We start from the raw sequence: 21,120 nt of genomic DNA, 5'->3' as shown, positions 1-21,120 counted from the left end.
TTATTTATTGTATGTGCAAGAAATCTGCCGGAAAAGTACTAAAACGAAATTTATATACGCGTAGAGACATGTAAAAATTATTAAAATATCAACTAAAACGAAATTTAAATATGCGTAGAGACATGTAAAAATTATTAAAACTTCAAAGTAATATTTACGCTATCCTAGAAACCGTTAAAGAAGTACTACAACATCAAAGTACCAGCACAGAAACCGATAAGAAATATATATTAAAACCTGGAAATATGTTCAAAGTAAAATACATTAAGTAAGCCTATTTGTTTCAGCACTTTATGCTATCTACTGTGCCCCTTCAGGGAAAACGAACCCCGGATTTTAGGTCGTAAGTCCGTCAATTTACTGCCGCCGACTGGGAGACTGTTTAAATAATAATAATAAAAAAAAGGTAGCATGTGTTGTTACGGCAGTAATTTTTTTTAGTTTTAATGTTAGTAGTAGGTTACAGTTATTATAAAATTTGTTGGAATGAAACTTATTTCCATCTGAATAAAAATGTTAGACGTACATAATGCAGTTTGTTTGACGTGTTGGAAAAATTCAGTATTACAAGTAGTTCATTATTAAATTTCTAATATGTGCAATTCCTAATATGTGCATTTTTATGCATTATACCTACATCGTATGCATATAAGAAACGGATGGATAAATGAACAGTTTAATCAACACCAAAATGAACTGATATTTATCAATTTATACATAGCTAGCTAGCGATCTAACAAAATAAACACACGTATGGTACTTCGTATTTTCTTACAAAAGTGGTTTATATAACTATTGGCTACCTCAGTAATGACAGAAGGCGTACGTGTATTGTTTTCATGAGGGCAGACAGACACCCGCATTCATTCAGAACTCTCAAAGGCTGCTACAAGTGAGGGATGTGCTGGTTTTATTCCACATGAACATTAATCATGGTTAATAACAAAGAAATTATCGCAGCAATTGCAAGGCAAGCTGTTGATTGGCTGCCTCAGTTGATGGGGGGGGGTGTTCAGAGGATAACAACTCATTTCTAGTTTGTCATACTAGAAGGCGAGTTGCAAGAGAATTACGTCATAGTTCGAGTATTATTCACCAGAGAGCGTGTTGCTAGAATTCATAGTTCCGTGAAATGGCACAAGAGGTCGTGTTGATAGAGAATGAGAAAACAACATCAGAGCGCAGGTAGTTCGCAAACGAGCCACCAGAGGTTGATGTAGATCAATACGTCATCAAAATTATAACTTTCATTTCAGTAACAATCAAAGCTTTAAAGTTAATATTTTGTATATTTACAATTATACTAAGCTATCTTGTATAGTTCTGAAAAGGAAGGAGTCACATTGTAGTGAAACTCATTAGAGGTGTGTTGCTGGGTGAGGATGGTCTTAATAAGGCACAGTATGCAATTAGTACTACTAACGGCAGTGTTACAGTAGATTCGGAGGAGGTCATTATGTAGTGTTTCAACTTAACTTTAGTTTCTATATTTATGTTTAATCGTTTATGTATGTTTAGAATTATATAACAAAATTAATATCACCAACTTATTTTATAATCAATTTATATACTTTACAAACCATTATTTGAACAGGACAGCTATAATAACATTGTTACAAGTAAAACCATTATTTAAACGAGATATATATTATGCCATTGTTACAAGTATAACCATTATTTAAACGAGATATATATTATGCCATTGTTACAAGTATAACCATTAATTAAACATCCATTATGTCATTGTTACAACTAAAACCATTAATTAAACATCTATTATGCCATTGTTACAAGTAAAACCATTATTTGAACATTTATTATGTCGTTGTTACAAGTAAAACCATTATTTGAACATCTATTATGTCGTTGTTACAAGTAAAACCATTATTTGAACATCCATTATGTCGTTGTCACAAGTAAAACCATTATTTGTACATCCATTACGTCGTTGTTACAAGTAAAGCCATTATTTGAACATCCATTATGTCGTTGTTACAAGTAAAACCATTATTTGAACATCCATTATGTCGTTGTTACAAGTAAAACCATTATTTGAACAAGACAACCATTAAAACGCCGATACCAATTTTAGGAGCCACTTTCAAGAAATCCCCATAAACGTGTTTTCACAAAATACCCAGAATTCCTAATGGTTCGGTTGAAAAAGTTTGCCTTAATCTGAACGTTGAGGTCGAGACGATTCGTTAGACATAATTTAGTGATTTCATGGACCCTTATTTAGACAGCAACTAGAATGCAAGTTAATGCTTGAGCTAATATATTTATGTGTTCTAACGTAAATAAATGCCAAATGTGGGGATCGCTATTACTGTATCCTGATTAAAGTGGTTTCGAGAAATGTTCGGGTTCTGTAGAGGGTTGGGTGACAATTTTCACATTTGTGGAAGTCTCGACATCACTTAGAAGTCGGTGCAACCAACGGTTTAGACGTTAAGTGATACATAAAGTCTGAGTTTTATTGTATAGATGTAACTGTAGTTACAGTGGTTGGCTTTATGGATTATGCATAAAGCATATTCTTATGCTTGCCCTTAATGTATGTATCTCTAATTTTTAAGAAATGGTTGGTGTTGTTTTGAATTAAGCACAAAGCTACACAATGGGCTATCTGTGCTCCGCCAATCACAGGTGTCGAAACCCGGATTTTAGCGTTGTAAGTCCGCTGACATACCGCTGAGCCACTGGGGGGCTTTAAGAAATGGTTAATTACTAAACTCACTCTTGAATTGCTTTACAAGAACTTAATATAATGAATTACGGTTTACCCAATTACATTAATAATATATAATTTCAATTACCAATAAATAATGGACTTCAACGTTACCCATGTTTTATGTGGTAAAAAGTCGGTTTTGGATTTGACTTTATTCAACCACTGTTGAATAAAGAGACAGTACAACACCAAACATAAAGTGTCAATAGATGGATGAGGCTTTAATGGTAATTAGATACCTTGACATGTATTTACGGAAGTTTATAAGACAAACCATACGTTTTACAATTACGTTGTTGCAAACTTTGTTGGAAATAAAACATAAATAAACGCCAGACAACACAGAAAATGTTAATAATTGAAACACAATATTATCAACAATTTATGTGTAATAAACACCATGTGATAAACTAAACACCCGTAATCTAAACACATGATTAAGAACAAAACACTTTAAATAAACTGAAGATGAAAACAAAATATAATAGTTATCTTCTACAATAATGTTTTATTTTTTACCTACTCGCTTTGATAGAGTGTGTGTTTTCTTACGGTAAAGCCATATCGTGTCATCTGCTAAACCCACCGAGGGAGCCGTAGACATACGGCTATACTAGCGCGGGGCTCGCTTTAATAGAACAGAAAGAAATATTTAGTAAAATAACGTGTGTTTTATTGTTTTTCACCTACTCGCTTTAATAGAACAGAAATATTTACTAGAACAATGTTTGTTTATTTTTTACCTACTCGTTTTAATAGAACAGAAATATTTACTAGAATAACGTGTGTTTTATTTTTCACCTACTCGCTTTAATAGAACAGAAATATTTACTAGAACAATGTGCGTTTTATTTCTCACCTACTCGCTTTAATAGAACAGAAATATTTACTAGAACAATGTTTGTTTATTTTTTACCTACTCGCTTTAATAGAACAGAAATATTTACTAGAATAACGTGTGTTTTATTTTTCACCTACTCGCTTTAATAGAACAGAAACATTTACTAGAACAATGTGTTTTATTTTTCACTTACTCGCTTTAATAGAGCAGAAATATTTACTAGAACAATGTGCGTTTTATTTTTCACCTACTCGCTTTAATAGAGCAGAAATATTTACTAGAACAATGTGTGTTTTATTTTTCACCTACTCGCTTTAATAGAACAGAAACATTTACTAGAACAATGTGTTTTATTTTCCACTTACTCGCTTTAATGGAGCAGAAATATTTACTAGAACAATGTGCGTTTTATTTTTCACCTACTCGCTTTAATAGAGCAGAAATATTTACTAGAACAATGTGCGTTTTATTTTTCACCTACTCGCTTTAATAGAGCAGAAATATTTACTAGAACAACGTGTGTTTTATTTTTCACCTACTCGCTTTAATAGAACAGAAATATTTACTAGAACAATGTGTTTTATTTTTCACTTACTCGCTTTAATAGAGCAGAAATATTTACTAGAACAATGTGCGTTTTATTTTTCACCTACTCGCTTTAATAGAGCAGAAATATTTACTAGAACAACGTGTGTTTTATTTTTCACCTACTCGCTTTAATAGAACAGAAATATTTACTAGAACAATGTGTTTTATTTTTCACTTACTCGCTTTAATAGAGCAGAAATATTTACTAGAACAATGTGCGTTTTATTTTTCACCTACTCGCTTTAATAGAACAGAAACATTTACTAGAACAATGTGTTTTATTTTTCACCTACTCGCTTTAATAGAGCAGAAATATTTACTAGAACAACGTGTGTTTTATTTTTCACCTACTAGCTTTAATAGAACAGAAATATTTACTAGAATAATATGTGTTTTATTTTTCACCTACTCGCTTTAATAGAACAGAAATATTTACTAGAACAATGTGTTTTATTTTTCCCTTACTCGCTTTAATAGAGCAGAAATATTTACTAGAACAATGTGTGTTTTATTTTTTACCTACTCGCTTTAATAGAACAGAAATATTTACTAGAACAACGTGTGTTTTATTTTTCACTTACTCGCTTTAATAGAACAGAAATATTTACTAGAACAATGTGTGTTTTATTTCTCACCTACTCGCTTTAATAGAACAGAAATATTTACTAGAACATTGTGTGTTTTATTTCTCACCTACTCGCTTTAATAGAACAGAAATATTTACTAGAACATTGTGTGTTTTATTTTTCACCTACTCGCTTTAATAGAACAGAAATATTTACTAGAACATTGTGTGTTTTATTTCTCACCTACTCGCTTTAATAGAACAGAAATATTTACTAGAATAACGTGTGTTTTATTTTTCACTTACTCGCTTTAATAGAACAGAAATTCTTCCTTTATTCATATAGATACGTATTTATATAAGTTAGGCTCTTAGAGACTACGACATAGAAAAATAACTTTACAGGATGACGAAAATGTTTACATAAATCTATATGAACCTCCTTGATTATTGATTTCTCTGCTCGACAATCATTCTTATCGACAAAACCAACGGTAATGTTTAATGTATTGACAGTCTGACAAAAGCGTTCGTTTCTGAGATAATATTTTTCTTTTTTCTAACTATAATTTGAATATTAATTTACGTACAATAAAAGATAATATTCCATAATTGTGTGTTGTCATTAAACAGATAAATATTTTTAATAACAAATAGCATTACGTACAGTCTAACTATTACTTAATTTGATCTAAAATAAAAGGCATTTCATAATTTATATTCATTCAAGACATTTTATATGTATTTTATCAATGATACTGTAAAGCTTTAAAACTAACAACCTCGATCAATAAGTAATAATACTTTCAAATCCTATGCAAAACCTTTGTATATTTGTCAAATGTCCTATTTACTTGCATCTAACGCTTATCTCTATAATACTGAATGAACCAATAAAGATGGTCGACGCTAAGATAACATAGGAGAATTTCATGCCATCCTAAACATTCATTGCTTTCCTTTAGGCTTAGTCTTTAAATTATTTATACCCGTCTTTATACAACAATAATTGTATATGTATAGTAAGTAACAATTTCTTTACAATTCTTTTTTTTTTTAAACAAGACTACACACCTACACACATAGACATAGATAAACATTAAATAAAATAATGGTAAACTCTAAAATAAAGTTGATCACATTTTAAAAAGAAAATAACACCAAGTGATCATAACTGTATTATCAACTGAACTTTAAAATCGATCGGAAGAGATATATTAAAACGTGTCATAGTAGCAACACGAGAAGATATGTATCGTAGTATGTGTTATTGTTCATGGAAAGTTTTATTTTCTTACAGACAACCATAGGTAAAAAAGTAAAGTTTGAGAAAATAGTGATAGATTTGTGCGTGTGTAATGTTATGCATATGTCATAGGCATAACGATATGTACTTATCATGGATATAGTTATATGTGAGTCATATGTATAACATTAATGTTCCTTCTCTTCCTGGACTATTGTGAATAATATACTTCTACAAGTAATCCTGTTCTTCTGGACAAGCCAACAACGAACATGTGTTATTTTACCTTCTTTTCCTAGGCCAACCAAAAACCCGCTATAATTAAGCTTATGAAAAAGCTGCCACAATCGCTTTGATACTTGCATAAGTTCCTGTAGCAAAACCAAACGCTCCAAAAGCAGCTATAAATACGTTTTTTGCCACAAGACAAACCCACTTAAAACGACCTAAGAAAACAAAAATAATCACATTACTAATCTAGACAGTGATGGTATATCGAAATTAAAATTAAAATATAAATTGAATTTTTTTTATTACGTCATTACCTTAGGTCACAAAATTCTCAGGTTATTTAAAACTAGATGTTGTTTGTTTTATGCCAAAGGTTACTTTTCTTTCAAATGATATTTTTCACAGCAGTACAATTATTAAAAAAATAATTATTTATATATGTCTGAAGGTATCTACATATAAAATGATTTAGTATTTTACCATATAAAAATAAAATAATTAAATATAACACGATTTTTAGAAGAAATATACTACCTGAATATTTTTATGTAAAAACGTACGTAATAAAAATTTAATGATTTTATCGTAATGAACTTCATATTTCTGTCACTTACCCATTTCGCCATCCCAAAAAACAATCACTTCCAATATGCAAGGAAACACCATCGCTAGACAGCTGCTGGCAAAGGCTCCCACAAGAGAAATAAATAAATCTAATTTCGGAATGGCTAAAGCCAGGAGATCTATAAGTTTGTAAATGGTCTTTATTATTGGCACAATGTAGGTTGTTATTAATAATACGATCTGTCTACCGTTTATTATCTGAGTTATGAAATCAGGCTTCGTCAATTATATTATGTAAATAACAGATTTTCAAGAATATGTGTGGAATAGTATTCTACTGAATTACTTATGGTTCTGAAGGATTTTTATGAGGATAAAGTACAATTTCTAAAGTAGTTTAAAGGCTGAAAAGTACAAAAAATTAGGATATATAAAAAAGGACATATAAATATATCCCATAAAATAGTTGAGTTTAATATATTTCAAGACGTCTTAGGATTTAAAATCTCATTATAATGAAGCTTGAGATGTATACGTCCGAGACTCAGAAACAATCTCACCGAACATCACCAATCATAACTGGTTAATATTTTTATAACTAGTCAGTATTTTTATAGATGAGGAATAAATAAAACAATTGAAATTTCGACAACAATAAAATGTTTCAGATTTAACTAATAAAAATTACAAATAAACAAAAAGGAGTAAGTTTCAGATACAAAGCAATAAAAAATATTAATTTGTTTTGTTTAGTGAAAACCTCTTGAGTGTTGGAACAGAAAAGCAAGACACTTTTATTGATAACTGTGTCTACAAATAAACTCTACAACAAATTCTACTCTGTGATGTAATGCTGTGACGATAGCTCGTTTTAAACTAAAGTTTAAATAAAATAAGTTTTTCTCACGGATGATGAACAGTGTTGAATATCAAGTATGAATTCGTTGTTCTAGAAATGTCAGACAATTACAGAAAACACCACAGGCCTAAAAACCTTCCATGTTGGGCGGGAATTTCTGCTAGTACAATATAATACGCAAAACTGACTATTACGGTTTAACTTCGAGCAGCCCCTACCACACCCCTCAGCTCAAATTATTGGTATGTCACACTGCGTGGAAATTTGTCGCTTTTGCGTTCGACTACCGTCGCCAAAATTAATGTTCAGTTTTGCCTTGTGGAAGAATTATACAGTTTGTTGTATGTTAAATGATTTTCTGAAAATAGAAAAGAAACATCCAATAATAAACACTGTAATTCGAAACAAGGCATTCTATTGAAGTACTTATAGGATTCTGTGGTAGCAATGTTATAGCATATCCTGTGGATATTATGTCTTATAGGATAAAATATTCTATTGTAGAACTAACATGGTTTTGTGCTAGCAATGTTATAACATATCCTGTAGAATATTATATCTTATAGGATAACACAGTCTATTGCATAGCTTACAGGGTTCTGTAGCAGTGTTATAACATATCCTGTAGAATATTATGTCTTATAGGATAACACAGTCTACTGTAAAACTTACATGGTTCTGTAGCAGTGTTATAACATATCCTGTAGAATATTATGTCTTATAGGATAACACAGTCTACTGTGAAACTTACATGGTTCTGTAGCAGTGTTATAACATATCCTGTAGAATATTTTGGTTTTGAAGTTCACATCTCATGCTGTGTTGTAGCCTAAAAAGTGCATAACTCTTCTCGTTATTCATTGCATGCGCACTTTTTACTGACGTCACGACTGTACAGATCGAAACTTTAAGCGTCTCTTATGTAAAGTCAGTTAGGTGTCTATTGACTGACTGATAGATCGAAACTTTAAGCGTCTCTTATGTAAAGTGAGTTAGGTGTCCATTGACTGACTAACAAGCGGTAAAACTGGTTAAAACAGATTTTCCCTCCACTTAGCCCTCGATCCCCTTGTGGAGAAATTATCTGTTTGAAGTGATATCCTATAGTGTTAACAATACTATAACACTTTCTTCCCTCTAGGACTATTGTGTTTAATGAACTGTGTGACATTATTAGAATGTTCATAAAGAGATATAAGCACATAATGACTTGCGAAAGTTTAGTGTAAAGAGAGAATTTCTTCCCAATCAAGCGGTCTTACATGTTAACAGAACAAGTGATGCCCTGAGGAGATGCTCCAGAAGTTGTTGCATGTTCAAGGACATTGTCGTGTCTAACTTTTTCTTCTTTTTGATGAAAGGCCAGATGAACTTGAGAGGAACATAAAACTGAAGAGGGTATGATAGAAAGACAGATACGGCGAATATCACTCGAACAAGCTCATATATCCTGAATGTTTTGGAATGAAATAATTACCATTTTCAAATATTAAAAGAAAAGAAACACTTTGGTAGAAAGCTACCTTTTACAATCAAACATTAATGGTTAATAGAGTTGAAACCCTATGTTTGACACAATAAGGGTTAAGTTATTGTTACAATTTAGACCTTAAACTTGATAAAATATCAGTGTTTAGATGGGGCTGAGACTTAGAATTTTTCAGACAGATTTACATGTTAATAGTTAAGAAAAACTTACGATCTGGTAGGCAGATTTACATGTTAATAGTTAAGAGAAGTGGTTTGGTAGGCAGATTTACATATTAATAGTTAAGAAAAATGATCTGGTAGGCAGATTGACATGTTAATAAATAAGAGAAACTTACGGTCTGTAGGCAGATTTACATGTTAATAATTAAGAAAAACTTACGGTCTGTAGGCAGATTTACATGTTAATAATTAAGAGAAACTTAGGTCTGTAGGCAGATTTACATGTTAATAATTAAGAAAAACTTACGGTCTCTAGGCAGATTGACATGTTAATAAATAAGAGAAACTTAGGTCTGTAGGCAGATTTACATGTTAATAAATAAGAGAAACTTACGGTCTGTAGACAGATTTACATGTTAATAAATAAGAGAAACTTACGGTCTGTGGGCAGATTTACATGTTAATAAATAAGAGAAACTTAGGTCTGTAGGCAGATTTACATGTTAATAAATAAGAGAAACTTAGGTCTGTAGGCAGATTTACATGTTAATAAATAAGAGAAACTTACGGTCTGTGGGCAGATTTACATGTTAATAAATAAGAGAAACTTACGGTCTGTGGGCAGATTTACATGTTAATAAATAAGAGAAACTTAGGTCTGTAGGCAGATTTACATGTTAATAAATAAGAGAAACTTACGGTCTGTGGGCTGATTTACATATTAATAAATAAGAGAAACTTACGGTCTGTAAGCAGATTTACATGTTAATAATTAAGAGAAACTTAGGTCTGTAGGCAGATTTACATGTTAATAAATAAGAGAAACTTACGGTCTGTAGGCAGATTTACATGTTAATAAATAAGAGAAACTTACGGTCTGTGGGCAGATTTACATGTTAATAAATAAGAGAAACTTACGGTCTGTAGGCAGGTTTACATGTTAATAAATAAGAGAAACTTAGGTCTGTAAGCAGATTTACATGTTAATAAATAAGAGAAACTTACGCTCTGTGGGCAGATTTACATGTTAATAAATAAGAGAAACTTACGGTCTGTAGGCAGATTTACATGTTAATAATTAAGAGAAACTTACGGCCTGGCAGGCAGATTTACATGTTAATAATTAAGAGAAACTTACGGCCTGGCAGGCAGATTTACATGTTAATAATTAAGAGAAACTTACGGCCTGGCAGGCAGATTTACATGTTAATAATTAAGAGAAACTTACGGCCTGGCAGGCAGATTTAAAGTTATACTTCCAGCCACTTCCTCTCCATATTTCAGATATCCAAAAAAACCCATTGCGACGTACAAACAAGATATAAACACCATCCCAGTGTTCAAAACTCCATTACAACCACCAAAATCTTCCGGGGTTTTCATTTCATTTTCGATAGGAAGAATCTAAAACAAAATTCGGACTTAACATTGTATGCATTTATGTACTTCTGTATCTCTAGTTAAAACCCTTAAACTGACTGATTTATTTTGCCTCGCATGATAAAACCATCGTCTCCATTTAAACCAATATACGAAGAAGTTACACGTTTCCTAATTTTACGTACGGCAGTAATTTGTTTCTGAATTTCGCGCAGAGCTACACGAGGGTTATCTGCGCTAGCCGTCCCTAATTTAGCAGTGTAAGACTAGAGAGAAGGCAGCTAGTTATCACCAACCACCGCAAATTCTTGGGCTACTCTTTTACCAACGAATAGTGGGATTGACCTTCACATTATAACGCCCCCACGGCTGAAAGGGCGAGCATGTTTGGTGCGATGGGGATTCGAACCCGCAAACCTGAGATTACGAGTCAAACGCCTTAACCTACCTGGCCATGCCGAGCCGTATGGGGTATGGCAGTAAATTAGAAATTCGATTAACGATTGTTTATTCCAAGTTTCTTCCAACATCCAATGTAACACAATAGAACCCAAACAACAATACAAAAACATACCAAAAGTTTCACTTCAAATAGTTTTTTGATAACTTGCAAGTACCCCAGGTGGAAAATAAATATTCATAAACTTGGTTGCGATGTTGAATATATATAATTTTATTATCTATTTTTCTATTTTAGTTATAATACTTTAATTATAAAAAAACTTATTTGCACTGTTAGTTAATTTATATATTTATAACTGATTTAAATCTCTTCCATGGACTGAGCCTAGTGAGATATTATTGGGATTATGGCCAAAAACGATGTTAACAGAAAGGTTAAGTAACTGATGAAACACAACATTATGATATTTATAAATAAAAACATAATGTATTTAATGAGCTATAGTCATTACTAATACTATTTGATTTTTAAATTCGATATAAGTACACAGCTTATAGTAACTTTCGAGCCTCGGGGTAAGAAAAGTTGTGAACCGTTTCCAAACGTTGTACCTCTTCTTCCTCCACCCATCTGGGGCAAGAACAAAAGTTAGAGGAGTGAGAGCCACTACAATTAAAATAGCGACTGCCCATTACAGCGACTGTCCATTTTGCCACTACATCAAGCACACGTCAAGGAACCACGACATGATGTCTTCGAGTGACCAAACCGTTGGCATTGGAAATATCTGAGAGGATTCGGAATATATGACCATACCTTGCAATTTAAATAACCTTCGTTGATGGTGGACATGCTGATGTAAACGTCAAAATTAGGATACTGGCCGGCATCATAATTCCATCTTTGCAGAAACTACTTGGGTGGAGAAACCAGCGATGATCTCTGATTCAGGGATGTTCTTCAAATCCCTTTCAACAATAACTCCTCGTGACAAATTCAAAGTAGCATGGGGAGTAACTTCAATGAGTACATTCCCAATGATGACCTTCGAATGCAAGAGGAGTTTACTGTGTTTTGGAGTGGATGTTTTTACTAAGATGTTCCCAGAACTAAGTTTTTTGACTGACTTTGGATACCCAGCAAGTCCCTCTAGTCCCTTCTGAATAAAAAGGGAGGCATTTGTCCTAAATATTTGTCTGATAAATAATGTAATATCAAAACATGAGTTACAGGTGCTGAAGAGGTTGAAGATGGCTGTTTACAATTTTCAAAATGTGGTTGTTTACCTGCGGTCTGTTATTTTATTATTTTATTTTTATTTTGAGTTGGGGGATCCATAATAAAGAAAACCCCACCCACCATACTATGGTTAACCCTAGCCCAAGTCGACCGGCCAACTGACCCTGTGGGAGGCATTCCAAGGTCGTATGTCTACAGGAATTAAAGGTCAAAGTGGTGTGTTAGAACCATCAGAATCCTTTCCTCCCCTTCGCGGGTCGCCACGCATGATGCACACGTGGGTAGATATTTAGAACCTTCTCTAGGAAGCCCCCTACCACGTACAGGAATCCACCTTGAGGGGTATAAAAAACTGCTTTGCGCTGTTAAATTAATTTATGTTTTTATAACCAACCTAAATTTTTTTCCTACGAACTGAGATATTTTTGGGATTAAGGGCAAAAATGTTGTTAACAAAAAGGGTAACTGATGAGACGCAACATTATGATATTTATAAATAAGAACGTAATGTAATTAGGTTTAATCAGCTATAGTCATCACCAATACTAGGTTGATTTTTAGATTCGATTTAAGTATACATCTTACTTTGTTCGGAAATTGATGTATAAAAATATCTAAACAGATGTTTGTCAAAAATAATAATTAAACTGTTAAAACGAAGTTTAAATTCTTATGCTTTTTTCAGAAATTAGATGATTAAAATAATTATTCTTTTTTTAAGATCACAATTACAATTTTAACAACACTTACAACTCCAATTCCTTCATAAGCAAATATTGTCGTGCCAAAATACAGCGGAAATTTTGATATGGATGCAGACAGTGGTCTTGATGTTGTAGGTGGCAAGTTGTGAAATAAGTCGGTAAAGATGATACACAATCCCAAGATCTGGAGGACATTTGCAACTGCCGATGCTAGGGCTAAGTGTCGTAGATTCCGAAACATAGTTAACAAGAGAACAAAGGGAAGCAGGATGGTGAGATAACCGTATACACTTATATTTACATCAGTGTAATCTAGTACAACCTGCAGAGAGAAACAAAGAGCATTTGACTGGTATATGAATCGCATATGTATACATATACTCTCATACATATGAAATATTTACTAATAATTAAGACGTTTCCTTTATCCCTTAATATGATTACCTGAATACTGACTGAAGATGAGTTACTGACCTTAAGTCGTGTTAGCGACCTAAAAATGTGATACTGACCTGAAGATATAATACTAGTATTTTCAGTTTTGTTCCATTACTACAGTCACATGTATAAACTTGTAGATAGCTTATGATGGTTTGTTAAGATCTATAGATACTATTTACGAAATGAAGACAAAAGTTAATGTTTTAAACTAATTATTATTCATTTTTGAAAGTATAATAATTTAGGCCTAAGTAACTAAATTAGGCCTAGGAGGCCTAATGATTAAGGCAGTTGATTCATAATTTGTGGCCCACGGGTTCATATCTTATCACTGAATGTGTTTGCCTTTTCAGCCATGGGAACATTATAATGTGACGGCCAGTTTTAATATTCATTGGTAAACAGTAGCCCAAGAGTGCGTTAGCGGTGGGTGAGTTGACTAACTGGCAACTCTCTATTGATATCACTTTCACAACTGGGGATGGCGAGCTCAGAAATCTGTCATGTAGATTTTATTTTTTTTTAAAGAACTTCAAACAAACATCTAAACATCTTTGAGAATCTACTCGAAAAGAAACAAAATAGTAAATATTTTAATTTTAAGACGTAACATCTACCTTAGTAACATACCTAAAACAGAATTAAAAACGGAATATTTGAATTATAGTAGATAATTAATTTTAATATAAATTACCTGCATAATATTGGTAGACACAAACACCAAATATATACAGCAGAAACCAAATTGTGTGACCATCAGAAAAACGTTAATGATTCTCCTATTAAAAGACAACAAATATTTCTCAATTATACTCAATTGTACGTCTTGACATTTGTTAGTTTGATAGAAACATCTGCTAATTTTTGTAAATGAAATTAAATTAACGAAGAATTGGATGCAATAAATAGAAAAAAATTCTAGATTAATTTCATTAAGTTATCAACATTTATATATATTTTAAAAAATATACGTTTTGTGTACTTTGTTATATTTTTGTCCCTATGTTAAGGTTTTATAAAATTACTGATTAATGTTTTATTGTCTTGTTTTTTACTAAACCTAACATTCTGTGGTATTTTAGTCTTATCTTGATATTATGTGATATTTATTGTCTTACCGTTTTATCCTGTGATATGTTTGTCTTACCTTGATATTCTGTGATATATTTGGCTTATCTCGCTGTTCTGTGATATTTTTGTCTTACCTTCATATTCTGTGATGCTTTCGTCTTACCTTATTATTCTGTGATATGTTTACTTTACCTTGCCGTCCTACCATATTTCTGAATAGGTGCTGGGCCGAGTTTACAAGCATACAAAGCAACTTTGGAATAGTCCAGTGAGTCCTGTCCAAGTCTAAAATCAGTGTTAAGAAAGTTAGGGTAAATAACTATAAGATTATTACTTATTCACGTGCCTACATTAACCAACAATGTTTTCTTTGTCCTCACGACAAGAGATTATAACGTAACACATTAATTGTTTGCAGCACAACGATATTTTACAAATTACTAACAAAAAAACCGATAAATTATCAAATTCTTTATAGCGCTGTTCGTTATGAGTAGGGATAATAAATGTTCACTTCAGTTCTATAGCAAACAACAATAGTAAATATCTTAGGACAATCGTATACAGTAAAACTGTTTACGCAACATTGGAATATTGTGCGTACTGTTTATTATTATATTAGTCAACAATGTCAGAGCCCTAATGAACTGTTTCTATTTTTGTCACATTACACAAAGATCACTTCTACAACTGACATGCGTATATTTTAAATCAAGTGTTTTTCAGTATTTGTTTGTTTGTTTGAATTTTGCACAAAGCTACTCGAGGGCTATCTGCACTAGCCGTCCCTAATTTAGCGGTGTAAGACTAGAGGGAAGGCAGCTAGTCATCACCACCCACCGCCAACTCTTGGGCTACTTTTTTGCCAACGAATAGTGGGATTGAACGCCCCCACGGCTGAAAAGGCGAGCATGTGTGGTTTCGAACCCGCAAACGTCTGATTACGATTCGAGTTCCGAAACCACCTGGCCTTCAATATTTTATCACAAAGTATTAACGAATTATAATTTGAATTTTTATGAATACATAATATTTTAAAAAAGATCTACTTCTGACACAGTTTAGAAAATTCCTGTACATCCACCTTGATAAGTGTTTTAGATAAATATTTGAATATCTAAAATAAATAGATAATCAGTTTAAGACCATCAATTTGGTGTTTGAGATACAATAACGTTTCTTACTTGGAAGATAGATGGCGGCTACAGTGTACTAAGGTATGCATGCAGTGTGTACAGAGAAGTGCCATAAACGGAATCCCCAGCGTTCCTACCTGTGGAACAGAAACATCTATTAACCTAAACATTTATTTATAATGAATTGTTTTCATATTACATTTACTGAAATAGGGCACTAAGCCATTTATACTTTAAAGTAATGTTTTCACTTTGTTCCCATATGATTTATAATAACTGAATGCAAGATGGTGTGGATCTACTAACATTTCATATTCATTTGTCAACCTAATCTCAGAAGATTCCGTGAGATAACTAGTAAATATATTTGAATTTTATCTTCAGTAGCTGACTTATTATAGAAATCATCATCTTGATCAACGTGAACAATAGTTAGTTAACCAGTTAGATTTTCATAAGTATTATAAGTATATTACCAGCAGGCCAGCGTTCATAAACCATAGTGAGTTAGATTTTCATAAGTATTATAAGTATATCACCAGCAGGCCAGCATTCATAAACCATAGTGAGTTAGATTTTCATAAGTATTATAAGTATATTACCAGCAGGCCAGCATTCATAAACCATAGTGAGTTAGATTTTCATAAGTATTATAAGTATATTACCAGCAGGCCAGCATTCATAAACCATAGTGAGTTAGATTTTCATAAGTATTATAAGTATATTACCAGCAGGCCAGCATTCATAAACCATACTGAGTTAGATTTTCATAAGTATTATAAGTATATTACCAGCAGGCCAGCATTCATAAACCATAGTGAGTTAGATTTTCATAAGTATTATAAGTATATTACCAGCAGGCCAGCATTCATAAACCATAGTGAGTTAGATTTTCATAAGTATTATAAGTATATTACCAGCAGGCCAGCATTCATAAACCATAGTGAGTTAGATTTTCATAAGTATTATAAGTATATTACCAGCAGGCCAGCATTCATAAACCATAGTGAGTTAGATTTTCATAAGTATTATAAGTATATTACCAGCAGGCCAGCATTCATAAACCATAGTGAGTTAGATTTTCATAAGTATTATAAGTATATTACCAGCAGGCCAGCATTCATAAACCATAGTGAGTTAGACTTTCATAAGTATTATAAGTATATTACCAGCAGGCCAGCGTTCATAAACCATAGTGAGTTAGATTTTCATAAGTATTATTAGTATATTACCAGCAGACCAGCATTCATAAACCATAGTGAGTTAGACTTTCATAAGTATTATTAGTATATTACCAGCAGACCAGCATTCATAAACCATAGTGAGTTAGACTTTCATAAGTATTATTAGTATATTACCAGCAGACCAGCATTCATAAACCATAGTGAGTTAGACTTTCATAAGTATTATTAGTATATTACCAGCAGACCAGCATTCATAAACCATAGTGAGTTAGACTTTCATAAGTATTATTAGTATATTACCAGCAGACCAGCATTCATAAACCATAGTGAGTTAGACTTTCATAAGTATTATTAGTATATTACCAGCAGACCAGCATTCATAAACCATAGTGAGTTAGATTTTCATAAGTATTATAAGTATATTACCAGCAGGCCAGCGTTCATAAACCATAGTGAGTTAGATTTTCATAAGTATTATAAGTATATTACCAGCAGGCCAGCATTCATAAACCATAGTGAGTTAGATTTTCATAAGTATTATTAGTATATTACCAGCAGACCAGCATTCATAAACCATAGTGAGTTAGACTTTCATAAGTATTATTAGTATATTACCAGCAGACCAGCATTCATAAACCATGGTGAGTTAGATTTTCATAAGTATTATAAGTATATTACCAGCAGGCCAGCATTCATAAACCATAGTGAGTTAGACTTTCATAAGTATTATAAGTATATCACCAGCAGGCCAGCATTCATAAACCATAGTGAGTTAGATTTTCATAAGTATTATAAGTATATTACCAGCAGGCCAGCGTTCATAAACCATAGTGAGTTAGATTTTCATAAGTATTATAAGTATATTACCAGCAGGCCAGCGTTCATAAACCCATTTGGAAGGGCCAAAATTCCAGCTCCTGTGTTTCCTTTCAGGAAATTCATCAGAGTCTCACAATTCCTAGAAGAAACAGGAAAGTGTTTTCCTTTTCAGTTAATAATGATTCACTAAACTATATTTCATAACTTCACACTACCTGAGAGCCAGAACTATGATTAGATATATCTTATCACCTGATACAAGATGCTGACAAATATCTCAGTAATATGATGTAACGTACAAAAATGTGTCAGTAATATACGTAACACTTCGCGATACAAGATGCTGACCAATATCCAAGTAATATAAGTATGTAATGTTTCATGATGCGAGATACTGACAAATATGTCGGTAATGTAAAAATGTAATACTTCATGCTACATTAAGATTATGCAACGAATATTTTAGATTCTTAAAGATGGACAGTCTTAATATGACATACTAACTAATTTCTTGCTACCAAAGACAGAATATGTTGAATTAAAATTAAAGATATAATAATGAAATTCGTTACGTTGTCTTATGAAAACGTTTCTCTTCCCGGGACCCTTGGAGCTGCACTGTCTCTTCAGCATCAACAGAGTGGGGCTGGCTCTCATATTCACAGGATGAAACATTTCTTGTCATATAAGTTTCACCATCAGAAGCTACTAGCAATGCACCTTTCTCTGGATTCTTATTACCAAGGCTTCTTCCCGGTGAGGAGCTCTTCGTTTTCTATCCACACACCAGATCAGTAGTCAAGGTAACATTTTAATAAAGGTGAACACACATTTGTAACACTAGTGATCTTTTATGTTCTCAAACATAACAGTTTTAGTAACTCAACAAAGTCGATACTTGACCATTACCGTTCATAATATATCAATTTTACTTACGTAAAAAAATATATTGGTTTAACTGTCATACTTACAGTAAAGTGGTTTGAATCCATACTGGCTTAACTGTCGGACTTACAGTTACGTGGCCTGAATCCATACTAGTTTAACTGTCATACTTACAGTTACGTGGCCTGAATCCATACTAGTTTAACTGTCATACTTACAGTTACGCGGCCTGAATCCATACTAGTTTAACTGTCATACTTACAGTTACGTGGCCTGAATCCATACTAGTTTAACTGTCATACTTACAGTTACGCGGCCTGAATCCATACTAGTTTAACTGTCATACTTACAGTTACGTGGCCTGAATCCATACTAGTTTAACTGTCATACTTACAGTTACGCGGCCTGAATCCATACTAGTTTAACTGTCATACTTACAGTTACGTGGCCTGAATCCATACTAGTTTAACTGTCATACTTACAGTTACGTGGCCTGAATCCATACTAGTTTAACTGTCATACTTACAGTTACGTGGCCTGAATCCATACTGACTTTCATTACATCTGATCCATTTAGTTTTTTGATTGCAGTCACTGTAGCTTTCTCTAGGTCACTTAATACACTCATTTTTTTTCCTACACAGAACGTATAACTTTAGTTAATAACAAAATTCACCTTAAACAAAACGTAATAGTTTAATAACATTTCTAAAGACAACACCAACATTACACAAGATGTTATAATTTAAGAACATTTCTAGAGAGAACACTAATATTACACAAGATGTTACAGTTTAAAAACATCTCTAAATAGAACACCAATATTAAACGTGATGTTACACTGTAAGAACATTTCTAAATAAAACACCAATATTAAACGTGATGTTATATTGTAAGAACATTTCTAAATAGAACACCAATATTACACAAGATGTTACACTAAGAACATTTCTAAAGAGAACACCAATATTAAACGTGATGTTATATTGTAAGAACATTTCTAAATAGAACACCAATATTACACAAGATGTTACACTGTAAGAACATTTCTAAAGAGAACACCAATATTAAACGTGATGTTATATTGTAAGAACATTTCTAAATAGAACACCAATATTACACAAGATGTTACACTGTAAGAACATTTCTAAATAGAACACCAATATTACACAAGATGTTACACTGTAAGAACATTTCTAAAGAGAACAACTGTTGGGGTGTCATAATGTTTGAACTCCTTCCTAACCTGCGATTTTCGTATTTCATACTCGTATTCTTAATGTATAGATTTGGTTATGAATTAAAACCAAGTATAACAAACCTTATGATATTGTCCTTTAGTAAGTTCTCACAACTGATTAATACAACGTTCGGTTCACTGAATGAAACAATATATATTGGTGACGTGTTGGGTTGGTTCATACTCATGTTTATCAGACATGTACTATGACCAGTGGAAATTTCCAAACGTAGTGGTATATTACTCAAATCTAACCATTGTTATCCTCATACAAATACCTGTATGGTGTTGATCTAACTCCGTGTTTCATAAGCAGGTTGGAACTATTAAAAACAATGATTTAAAATATAAATAGGCCTAAAACAAATGGCCGATGACAAGTGTAGCCGATCGTAGTCATCCTTTGTTAGCTTACAAAATTTGTGCACACCACAAGAGTAGAATATGTGTTGCATTTTATTAATTTTAATACACAGAAATGACACGGCCCTGTTTATCTTACTTTTCATGTGCTAAAACACAAATATGTACATTTATATTATTATAACTTAAAGTATATATATTATTACAATAATTAATTATAGTACTGATCACGAGTTTCATATTGATCTGTTTTCATTTTTCTGCGTACACTTGATTATTAGTTTATTTTTGTTTTCTCAGGTTCGATTATTATTTGTGGTCACTTCTTTGTAGACTAGTTATTTATAGATTCATCACAGCGACCTCTATGTTTACTATATGGTAATACTAAATCTTAACATATCGAAATTGAATATTTTCAACAAAGAGAATTCTCACATTTAACAAACAACAAGCGAAGAATTTCAGTTCATAAACATCTCAGTTTCGTTATTTAAGATGGACGTAATAGAAACATCTGTAGTAAGATGAAGTAACTGTTATCACACTTGGTACGTATATTGTACATGGACGTAATAGAAACATCTCTAGTAAGATGAAGTAACTGTTATCACACTTAGTACGTATATTGTACATGGGCGTAATAGAAACATATGTAGTCAGGTGTGGTAACTGTTACCACACTTAGTACGTATATTGTACATGGACGTAATAGAAACATATGTAGTCAGGTGTGGTAACTGTTACCACACTTAGTACGTATATTAAGCTTCCTTACTTCGGCAACTCACACTTCACAATAAAACAGTAGAATATGTGTTGCATTTTATCAATTTTAATACACAGATATGACACGGCCCTGTTTATCTTACTTTTCATGTGCTGACACACAAATATGTACATTTATATTATTATAACTAATATCGTAATAACTGATACAATATAATACAACTTGAACTTTACAATAAAACATATAC

The 21,120-nt window shown here is 32.4% G+C and overlaps 1 protein-coding gene across 8 annotated transcripts; it reads right to left on the bottom strand.

Annotated features, from left to right (window-relative positions):
• Positions 1 to 1,537: 1,537 nt before the first annotated feature.
• LOC143228651 (proton-coupled amino acid transporter 2-like) lies at positions 1,538 to 20,604 on the bottom strand. 8 transcript variants are annotated; one of them, XR_013015375.1, is made up of 13 exons: positions 19,862 to 20,593; positions 19,067 to 19,176; positions 18,228 to 18,430; positions 17,704 to 17,794; positions 15,701 to 15,789; positions 14,709 to 14,801; positions 14,140 to 14,224; positions 13,051 to 13,326; positions 10,507 to 10,682; positions 8,891 to 9,078; positions 6,820 to 6,948; positions 3,478 to 6,420; positions 1,538 to 3,420 (listed from the first exon to the last, which is right to left on the bottom strand). XR_013015375.1 is itself a non-coding variant. In XM_076459889.1 (12 exons), the coding sequence occupies exons 2-12, from the start codon at positions 19,166 to 19,168 to the stop codon at positions 6,302 to 6,304; spliced, it is 1,551 nt and encodes a 516-aa protein (XP_076316004.1). In that variant the 5' UTR covers positions 19,169 to 19,176; positions 19,862 to 20,593; the 3' UTR covers positions 1,538 to 6,301. The 8 variants fall into 8 exon arrangements, 4 of the variants coding, with proteins under 4 accessions (XP_076316004.1, XP_076316007.1, XP_076316006.1 ...); XR_013015376.1 differs by having other exon boundaries at positions 3,651 to 6,420; XR_013015374.1 differs by having other exon boundaries at positions 1,538 to 3,708; positions 3,823 to 6,420.
• Between the last annotated feature and the right edge of the window lie 516 nt (positions 20,605 to 21,120).

This window comes from Tachypleus tridentatus, chromosome 10, assembly GCF_004210375.1.
Source record: "Tachypleus tridentatus isolate NWPU-2018 chromosome 10, ASM421037v1, whole genome shotgun sequence".
Taxonomy (NCBI): Eukaryota; Metazoa; Arthropoda; class Merostomata; order Xiphosura; family Limulidae; genus Tachypleus; species Tachypleus tridentatus.
Note: the sequence above shows the minus strand (reverse complement) of the source record. Positions and strands in the feature narration are given on the sequence as shown.